The following is a 10,837-nucleotide window of genomic DNA, read 5'->3' on the forward strand; positions in this document are numbered from 1 at the left end:
ATCACAACCTGCCAACCGGAGCGAGAAAACTGTACACTTTTTCAGGCGGCAGTTAAATTAATGATTGGTCGTGAGAGGTTGCTTGGCAAGAGCAACCCAGTGGGCATTAAAACCCTCTTGGACATCCTGTGGACGTTTACGACGTCCATGGGACGTCCAAGAGAGTTCCAGTGCCCACTGGGAACCTGGGTTGCACAAGTCCCACCGATGACAGCACCTGCCATCACAGGGCACCAGTTAGGCGATGCGCCGCTGCCCTGGGATGGCAGGTGCTCACATTGCTAGCTTAACCGGTGCACCACTGCACCGGTAATGCAATGGTGTGAGGCGCAATGGCGCAAAATAAAATTTTGCGCACAGATGTGCTTTTGTCTTCTGATTCCAAATATGTAATCATGATTGAGCTGGTGGTCTTAAATCTTACGAAGTCTAGAATGTAATTAGGTAATTTCTTACGCAGCTTTAATGAACTTTCTCATTGCATTTTGTTGCTTTTATTTACATGAATTGATAGCCAGAGAGTTCCCATACCCGGTGACATTCTTTGTATTTCTCTGAAGGCACGTCATCCTAAGAGACTATGTCAAGATTAAAGTTCTCAGCATTTAATGCTGCAACTCATTAAGCTAATTGTAAATTGCTATTTATATGTGGCCTAAACAAAAAAAATTAAGAATGTCTTCGGGTATGAGAATTCGCTGGCTATCAATTCATTTAATTAAAAGCAACCAAATGCAACGAGAAAGTTCATTAAAGCTGTGTAAGAAATTACCCAATTAAACTCTAGAATTTAAGATAACTTTTGATTCTAAGACCACAACCCAGCTCAATTATGACTACATTTTTGAAATCAGAAGAGAAAAACACGTCTGCTGAGGTATGGTTGTTAGGGTGCTACTAGCTACTATTAGGGCTAGTCTTGTGTTGTGTTCATGGCTACGGCTCTGTTATAGCGACACGTCTTTTAGCCTCTATTTACACAACTGCAATCATTTTGAATTTGCAGCTTGTTTTTTTTTAGTGTGCTACAGGTAGAAGTGATTTCTTTATTTCGTATGAATTCAGCATTCTTCATGTTGAAACTGGCCTGCTTTTTTATGTTCAGTAGCGAACACAGCATGTAACATTTCTCAAAACAGTACGCAATTTAATAAATTCATTGGTATACTGTTCCAGACGTATTTTTTCACACGTAAAATTAAGATTAAGCTTTTCTTATACAATTCTACTAGTGATGTGGATCACTGAAAAAGGCATAATGGTCAATCTGCGTAGTTAGGCCAAATGCGAATTAGGTGCGGTAGCGGTTCGGTTTTCACTTTGGTTCCCGTGTTCAGATCCAGTGTTCACGGATGGCAGTTGTTTGGATAGCGATAATGTGTTGATGTCCGTATATGCGGAATTCATAGACCCGTTGGAGTCTTCCTGCCATTCCTGGTGCAGTGGTGCAGCGGTCAAGTTAAGATGTGCCACTGCCCTTCTATGGCAGGTGCTGCCATCGGTGGGACTTGGGTTGCTTGTGTTGGGTTGCGGTCTAGGTTGCTCTTCCCAAGCTACCTCTCACGATTGATTGAGCCTGATACGGTGGGCGGGATGCTAGGTGTATATACGTGTGTGTGTGTGTATATATATATATATATATATAAAAGAGAAGCCAACAGCCACAGAAACCAAGGAACACAGGGGATTTTATTTATATTTTTTTATTTTGTGGTGTTGATCAATGGATAATATTACTGAATCTGTTATCGCTTAAAGATAACTGATTAGAAAAGCAGAAGAAACAACCGCATGCCGCCGGTGGGAACCGAACCCACGACCTCCGAATTACGCGTCCAGTGCTCTACCAACTGAGCTATGGCGATGGCTGTCAGATCTTCTGCTTTCGGGGGTATTTATGTTTACAAGTGACCTAACCTTGGGAGTGTTCATCAGTGCCACCCACGTTCGTAAGCAGCAGACGTAGCACGTCCTGAGTTACTGCTGATGTGACGTGGGACGTCATTGAACATGAGGGTGGAAGCTGTGTGAGAACCCTCTTATGCTTCCTATGGCATCAAGGCTGCCAGAATCGAGACAGGGAAGAGGAATGAAGGGAATATATATACCTATATGCATGCTAGGGGGGTGTGTGTGTGTACACACACAAACACACACCTGGGCAGGTGAGCATCCTGCCACAAAAGTGGCTTTGGACAAACACATACACACACAACCACTAAATGCAGGTAGTGGTCACTATAAGTGCTAGCATACTGAAACATAACACATGTGGCCTGCAGCCACTATGACTTCACCAGTTGTCAGCAGGCTGTGTTGCATGGTGTTTCTCCTGTTGCTAGCCGAGATTCTCATACACAATGCTAATTGTTTTTGTGCAATACAGCAGCTGCTGCAGATTAAGCAAGATACCTTATCTACGCTTGCACACAGCCAATACTTCAGGAAGCTAGAGGAAAAGTTGTTCTTATCACAGTGGCAACGAGACACTCGAACACTTGCGCTCAACACAGACCCAGGACCAAAAGTTGCTGTCGGCCACTCTTTTCTGTTCAAACGCACAGTTCCTGCTGCAGGAATGTCGTTACTTTCTTTCTGTCATCAAACTGCCTCTCTTAATAAAAGCCTAATTATCACGGTATTTGCTTTGAGCTAATTTGAGATCTGAGAAGTCAGCATTAATATTAGATGTCAAAGGCTTCTTGCAAGATGCAATTGTTTGTTTGTTTGTTTATTGTGCTTAAGACAGTGCTTAACGTGACAATTCTTTTTTATCAGGTGCAATAACAGACTTTGTTGATGAAGTTTATTTACAGTTTGTTTTTTAACAGTAAACAGCACTTCAGCAGGCAGCAGCTAGTCTGTGATTCAATGCATTATACCTAATAGAGGCTGGACTTGGTTTTTATTTTTTGAAAACTCACTGGACCTTTTTCAGTGTTATTTCAGCATGCAGTTTTTCTGGGGGATATCATTTCCTATGCACGAAGTACTGTAGTTTTTTTCGGTGACATAGTTTAGTATTCCTGTTAGGTAAAAAGTCACTTAAAATTTCCCTTGGTTTTTTTCAGCCTGGGCATTGCATTTACCATTAATTAAAACACAAATGGTCATTAATTACTGGCAAAGCTCTTAGCTACATTTGCAGAAGGAAATGCATGCTATTGCCAATGAAAGAAAAAGTGACGAAAGTGAAATGATGGAACAGTTAGATAAAGACTAAAAAAATAGAGTTGATTTCTAAAAGGTGGTTTTTCGTGTTATCTTTTAAGTTTTTATGCTGTAGGTTGGCTGAGAGTGGGGAATCACGTGATCCAAGAGTTGACGACAGTAATGGATCTCTGTCATGGTAGCAAGAACTTTTTACGGCACTTATGGTTTTCGCTTACAACCTGAAGCCCCACTTTTTGATTGTACTTCAGATCCAGTATGCCATCTTGCAGTGTTCAGAACAGTTCAAAAGCACAATGTCTGACCTAAACCGCCGTATTTAGACCACAATTAATGAATTTTATGACCTAGCAGAGAAGTTGGGCAGCCAACATGCTTTTGATTCTCCTGATGTAATCAATGCAGGCTTTCCACTGCATGCCTACAATTGACAGTTTACCAGTATGTAAGGTTCAGCAGAGCTTTCCTCTTCAGTTCTGTCTACACGGGTTGTGCAAATAAAGCTTAGAGGAATCAGTGGTAGTTATTCTGGTTAGTACTAACTATCACAAAAATTTAAATTTCCGGTTTCTCTTGGAGGCTGCTACAAGGCGGTCGTAATGTACCATGCCAGTGGACATGCGATTCAGACAACAAGCATATGTACAAAACTGAAATAATCTTTATTGCCCCTCTAATATTGCTCCGTGATGCAAAGACACAATACGAAAAAATCGACTCAAATTAGATACTATGCAACTGATTCGTCTCGATATAACAGGTAAGGCACATTGGTTGAGCAAGTGATAAAGTTCGGAAAAGAAAAGCGAGAAACAAGCGCTAGCAATGACAGAATAAGCAGCCTGGTGACGACACTTGAGCAGTACATTAAGGTATGAGGCCACTTAGATGGATACATTTTCTAACAGCAGATACACACATTAAATTAGAAGCCATATGATTTTATCCAGTGTGTTTAGACCTAAATGAAAGATGTTATGCCCTACATAAGTGGTGCAACTGCCATTTGAATTCTTAAAAAAAATTGGAAAACAAAAATAGACCGATGGTAAGAAACAGGTAGTCTAAACTTAAGAATAAAGAAAAATAACTAATCCTGCAAAAAAAGTAGGCAGTTATTTTGAACGTTTAGTTTTGATTTTGCGATTTTTTGTTGCAGTTCATTCACAAATAATTGGATATTTTTACGACAAATTTTTTTTAAACTGATGTTTTAAAATCTTTCAAAGTGGTCCGACACCTCAACAGACAATAAACCAGAAGTTAAAATACAAGGATAGGGTGGCCGCAGCTAGTAAAGGTCAGGGTTAACAGAAGAGACATGGGAGCATTTGCCCTGCAGTGGGCGTAGTTAGGCTGAAACACTGAATATAACTCGTCAACAGGCAGTAATCAAAAGTTCCCGGTACACTTCGATGCAGTTCTTGCGTTTCTTGGCCTTTGTTAGAGCTTCGTTGGCTTTCGTAACAACGTCTTCGGAAGCCCTTTCCACTTCTTTGTCGTAGTTACCATCTCCTAGTGCGTCGAACCGACACGTAGCTATACCGATAGAAGCTTTACAGGCACCTAAATCGCGAAATTTATCCGTCGCATCTTTGCCAATGAAACAGGGTTTTATATCGGACAAACGGTTCAAAATTCCCCGCATAACGCTTTCCGCGGTACCCGCGTCTGCATCGAACGTAAACATAAACTCGTCCCCCCCGAACCGTCCGACCGCCACTCTATCATTGCTTTCGACTGATTCGCGTATGAGGCGTCCAACGCTGGCGACAACCCTGTCAGCGTCGAGGTAGCCGAGCACGGTGTTCATGTTCTTGAAATTGTCCAAGTCCATAATGGCCACCGACGCAGCCGAACGCCGGGTGCATGCCAGAAGCAGGCGGCGTCGGGTCTCGGCTTGGTAGGCCCTCTTGGTCAGCAGCTTAGTGAGTTCGTCGCAAGAAGCGCCCTTGGCAACCTTTTCGACTTCCAGCTGACGCAGCGTAACAGCGAACTCCCGCAGGGCAGGCGTGAAATCCTCCGGCAGTGGATAGCGCATTTCCGCTGATGTGACTATGATGACCACGGCGTGGCCGCCGATACGAAAAAAGCGTACGGTACCTACGCCGTCCCTTATTTCTTCTTTCAACTGGACCGACGGGACGTGGTTCGGCTGGTGGTCCGCTTTTCGGCTCTCGGCGAGACGGTGGCACATTTCCTCGACGTCGTATCTGTTGGGCTGCCATCGCTGGTCGTCGCCTTCGCGCTGGGCCAGGAGAGGTGTCAATCGGTCGTTGAGGGTGAGAACACCGAAATACAGCAGCCACCGCGATCCGATGATGTGCGCTAAGTAACCGGCAAATATGTCCCTGCAGCTTTTGTCAGTCCCTGCTTGTCGGAGTTTGTTCAAGCATGAATCGAGCAGGGTAGTACTACCAGCTACTACGGCGCTACCGTTAAGCATCATGGACTCCTAAGGAATGCCACCCACCGGAAGAATTGGCGGGAATGGGACTGGCGCGAACGGGCGCAAACTTTCGCTTTCGTCCTTGCAGGAAGTGCTTTCGTCTGCTTTCGTCGGTGTTGATGGCAATGCTGAAGTGGCTGTCTGGTGTCTATGGTAAATGGAAATTGCGAAGCGGTAACATGTTATTACTTTCTAAATAAATAACTTTAAAAGTAGTGTTAAAGCGAGCCGCGCGCCAGTATATTAACTCTATGGTCGCGGCGTCTTGTATAGTTCTCGCTTTCTTCGTGCGGCGTGGAAGATTTTACTGGCTTTTACGGACTTCGTATTCCGGCATTCAAAACTCTCAAAGTCCGTGATGTTACCGTCGGCTATCGAAACAGCCCAGGAAGGCCTAGCAGAAGGCAGGGCGTGGCAGAAACCTTGGGTTTCTGTCTTCTAGCCAAGCTGATCGTGTCATGTTCATATCTGTACCCACACGGCCCTCGACTGAAAATGAATGAATGAATGAGCTGTCGAATGAGAAAGGAAGGCTCGAGGCCGTTTGTTAGGCAATTGGGTTGTTAAGGAAGGGACCAGTTAAACATATGAGGGGACGTACGCGTCTTTGACAGAGTGGTCGACCCACGTCCTACACTGCTTAGTACAGGCCACTTAGCAATTTATATTGCCGGTATCTTCCCGGTGCCTTTCGCTCCGGCTCTGGTCAATGCACGAAGTTCCTTGTCAAGCTTAGGTGGGAAAACCATGCTTGGCGACGAGGTTGTCGGCCTTCATGACGTGCACATAAAGATCTGCTCATACCGTGTGAGAGCATCCCAGCATTACCGACGACCCTACTGATACATCCGACAACTTGGCTATCCTAACTTAATATGCATGCAAAGGAGAGTTCATATAACCGACTGGCCACCGGACCGCGAAAAGGATGCGACCAACGGAAGTAAAAGCACTTGTTCTTTGCATTACTGCGAACGCGTGCAAAACCCTCGCGCTTTAGGTATGCTTGTGCCTTGCACGATAAGTGTGTGCAACGATTGTAACTGTGTGCACGGCAATTATTATTATTATTTTTTTTTTCAAATTCGCATAGGAAAGACGGTAGTCTCTGACTCCGTGTCCAAGTTCAAGCGCTCAAGCTAGCCAAGCCAAGCTCGGCCGCAAGAAATTAAACATGGCCGCGCCCATCCCGTGTTTAGCATACTGTAGTGCCGGCTACAAATCTTTTTGAATTGTGTCACTTCGAGATGCTTAATTTCTTCCCAGCTGTGCCGCTTGCCTCGTAATACCTTCCCGCTGCCAATGCACGAACGCGTCGTGAGCAAGCGTTTTGAGAGCGGCGTGCCACATGCCAGAAATGGGACGGTCCTGTGCCGGCGCGTTGCCGCTGCTTTCTCTGGCGCGCTGTGGACGGCCCGCGGCTGCAAGCCGGGCTTCCTGTGGGACGTCAACGAACCGACAGACCGCGCCGTCGCCGACTGTCTGCGACTCTGCAGCACCACCGGGGACGTCAGGGCGCTGCGACTTGGACGCGACGTTCTGCTCTGCAACGTTCCCGAGACACTGCGGAGACTGGCAGACGCGCAGCTCAAGTTCGTCGACGTCTCGGCGAAGCTGTGTTCTCCTCGCGTGTTAGCGACGCCGCCGCCCGGGGTCGCCGACATGCTGTCGTTGTTGAACCGACGGCTGGCTGAAGTTGCCTCTTCGCCGGTGGCGTTCCGCGACGCGGAGTTCGCGGACGTCGTTCCTGCTGACGGAGGTTGGAACTTGTGCACGGCGTTCGGCGTTCTCCTCGGCTACCCGGTCGTGTACTGGTTCGACGGCGGCGCCGACGCCGCCAATTGCCTGGCCATGGAGGAGCTGAACGTCGTGCGGGTGCGCGGCGCGGGGCGAACACCTACGGAGTGGGACGACGTCTACTCGTTCAGCTTTCCGCTTACCCTCGGCGTCGAGTTGAAGCCGCATGTAGACGCCTGGTGGGAGCAGCTCAGGGCCCGGGGTTTCGAATTGACGCGGGTGGACGAAGTGAAGTGCTATCCCGTTGTGGCGCTCTGAAACTGTTTCTAGTTGCGTTCATGATGGTTGTAAACATTTTGTTTTCTTTTTCTTTCGGGGGTAAGCTTTGTACTAACATTTGTGTTAGTACAAAGCAGCACTGCGTTACGCACTGGTACGTTAGTACAATGGACGCAGCACTGCGTTTGGGGGGGGGGGGGGGGGGGGGGGGGTGGCAAATGGCCTGCGAAGAGCAGGTGAGCTCAGGAGTGATTGGGCGCAGCAAAGCTTCTGTCACACCTGTGTAGAACATGCAGTTGACGGGCTATGGGGCAAAGAAAGTGACGTTTCTGTTGCTAGTGTAGTCATGTAGACCAAGGAGCCACACAGACTTAAGTGCTGCACTGAGCAGGAGCTCTCTGATCTCACTTTCTGTACTCTTAAGTTGGTGCTTGTAAGTTCTCGACAAGCATATGAGTGTCTACAGAACTTGGAATGCAAAAGAGCCAGCACAGTGAAGGGACCAGATGTCATAAAAATATGAAATTAGCTCTTGTGTACAGAGATGATGAATTATAAGAGAAAGAAGAGCACTTGTTTTGAAGTGTGAAGTAAGGGCTGATAAAAGAGGTGCTGGGAGCAGATTATGCTGGCACAATCCTCGCTTGTGCTGAAGGCAGTGTAATACAAGATGCCTTCGTATGATAGAAAGCTCCCTATATATGGCCAGGATGAGAAACCGGTGTTTTCTGAGAGCTTGATACAAAAGTGAAGCAGATTTGAAACGGCAGTAGTAACTGCAGCTGAGTGAACTGAATGATGTAGTTAATCTGCGGTTAAGGATAACAGGTACCGGTGCACAGGGGAATGATGGGAGAAATGGCGGCCATTCCTTTCGGAGGGACTCCAGGGCTGAAGGTGGGGAAGTATTATATGCACTGAGAGATCTGCTCACTGTCATTTATGATCATTTCCTGCGTTTGCTACTGGTGCTGTTCGAAGCATCAGCCTGTCAATTCATATGCAGTTATTAATGACAATACGAGGCAGAGCACTTCAGTGTTTCAAGATAACAGTGCATGCATGTGCGTATGCCTTTCTTCTCTGTGTTGTATCCATATGCTGTACTTAGTGGGATTCATCACTGTTTGGAATTCACTGCCTACTGAAGGGAACAGACAGCTTATTTTTTGTGTTCAGTATCTCGTGAGTTTGCAAAGCAAAGCACCTGTTGTGAGAGCTATGAAAAGCATCCTGCATGCGTGATTATGACCCCCGGAAACATTGTCCTGTGACAGGGGGCCTTGCGGATTCCCAGTTAGGATGACCAAACATATGGCAACATCACTGCTCACTGTGGCTTTGCTGCTCTGATTCGCTGGCAGTAATTCCAAATTCTTTTCTCTCAGAAATGCTACAGTGGTGTGCATCGAGTTCAAGACTTACCATTATTTAGCCTTTGCTTTCTTCCATGGAGGCTCTAATGACGCCTTTGTTGATGGGTTGCCATTCATCACTAGGGAAAATTATCCTTGACATTCAATAGACTCTATGGAGAGTCTATTGAAGTAACTTGAAAGTGAGCAAAATGTTAATGACAAAAAGACACTTATAAATAGACTGATGACTCAACTGGGATGTTATCCATTACTCAGAAGTGACATGTTCAGGAAAGATCATTTGTGAGGTGTTGACAAAAGCTCTAAGATTCTTGTTAGTTGTGTTACGTTTCTTTTTACTTATGTAGCAGCACCACTGTGTGTCTCGTCATTGTCCTTGGGTGTTGTGCTGTTTCCAGATGGTGCATTGAACTAGTTGAATTAACTGTAGCCCAATTGTCCACACTAGTAGGATTGATGTAATTTCTTTTTGGATCTGTCTTAAAGTGCTGTTCCAGTGGATTTTTTTTGTAGACCCCTACTGTGCGATTTTTAATCTTGGGCAGGTAGTGGCCGCTGATCTGGATCATGAGAGGTAAATAACTAGAAGAATAAGAATGGAGTGGAGCGCATATGGCAGGTTCTCTGAGATCATGAATGGAAGTTTACCAATATCCTTCAAGAGAAAAGTGTACAACAGTTGTATCTTACCGGTTCTCATCTATGGGGCAGAAATGTGGAGGCTAACGAAGAGGGTTCAGCTTAAGTTAAGGACAACGCAATGAGCTATGGAACGAAAAATGATAGGTGTAACGTTAAGAGATCGGAAGCGGGCAGAGTAGATGAGGGAATAAACGTGGGTTATTGACTTCCTAGTTGAAATCAAGAGGAAGAAATAGGCTTGGGCAGGGCATGTAATGCGAAGGCAAGATAACCGCTGGTCCTTAGGGTAACGGAGTGGATTCCAAGAGACGGCAAGCGTAGCAGGGGGCAGCAGAAAGTTAGGTGGGCGGATGAGATTAAGAAGTTTGCGGGGATACGGTGGCCGCAGCTGGCAAAGGACAGGGTTAATTGGAGAGATATGGGAGACGTCTTTGCCCTTCATAGGGCGTAGTTAGGTTGATGATGATGAGTTGCCCTTTGTCTGCTTTCTCTAACCTTCTTATGTGGGCAGAGTAACCCTGGCTAACTGAGGTCATGGTTAGCCAGATTCAGTCGGAGTTAAGGCTGCCCTCTTGCAGAAAGGGTATTTATTACTCTAGGTTGCACAGGTTGTAATAGCCTTGTGTAGCAAGTTAACCATCATGCCATGCTACTATGCGCAGTCATAATTAATAATAGCAATAGTTGCCTTGGTTAAGGCTTCCTGTGTAGCAAGGCTATTACACTGCCATTGTTGTTCGCTTTTCAAGTTGGTACGTTATATGAATGTACACAACACATGTGCTGTCACTGTACGTAACACAGGCTTGAAATGTCATTTGTTATTCTGAAGAAAAAAAACAAAAAAAACTGCTGAATTTAATGATTCCACAAAAGATTTCCGTTGGAGTCTATTTTAAATGTGTTCAATTAAAAATCCCCTTTTTTACTCTCTTCCCCTTGATATATCTTGGCATTTCTGAGATTTAATTGCTGTGGTTTCTTGATTTCTTAATGCTATTTTCTACATTGTGCGTGTGGCTTGTGCAAGAAGCAACTACTAATTCTGATTGTGCAATTTGCTGTCATTCACTGCCTTAGTTCAAATAATAGCACAAAACCTGGCTATACGGTGTCAAGGTGCAGATGTATTAGTATTTCTGCATATCTTAAGACGTTTTCAACTACGAATCTTGTGAGG

At 45.5% G+C, this 10,837-nt stretch overlaps 1 protein-coding gene across 1 annotated transcript; it reads left to right on the top strand.

Annotated features, from left to right (window-relative positions):
* Positions 1 to 6,726: 6,726 nt before the first annotated feature.
* Positions 6,727 to 7,755, top strand: LOC149346966 (UPF0739 protein C1orf74 homolog). Its single transcript, XM_089585474.1, has one exon. It carries the CDS (start codon positions 6,923 to 6,925, stop codon positions 7,673 to 7,675), a length of 753 nt encoding a protein of 250 aa, XP_089441600.1. The 5' UTR covers positions 6,727 to 6,922; the 3' UTR covers positions 7,676 to 7,755.
* The last annotated feature ends 3,082 nt before the right edge of the window (positions 7,756 to 10,837 follow it).

Source organism: Amblyomma mixtum, chromosome 4 (assembly GCF_055824585.1).
Source record: "Amblyomma mixtum isolate Tamu chromosome 4, ASM5582458v1, whole genome shotgun sequence".
Lineage (NCBI taxonomy): Eukaryota > Metazoa > Arthropoda > Arachnida > Ixodida > Ixodidae > Amblyomma > Amblyomma mixtum.

Bases quoted from the DNA above. Each gene is read 5' to 3' on its own strand.
- LOC149346966 (XM_089585474.1), top strand. From the start codon at position 6,923: ATGCACGAACGCGTCGTGAGCAAGCGTTTTGAGAGCGGCGTGCCACAT.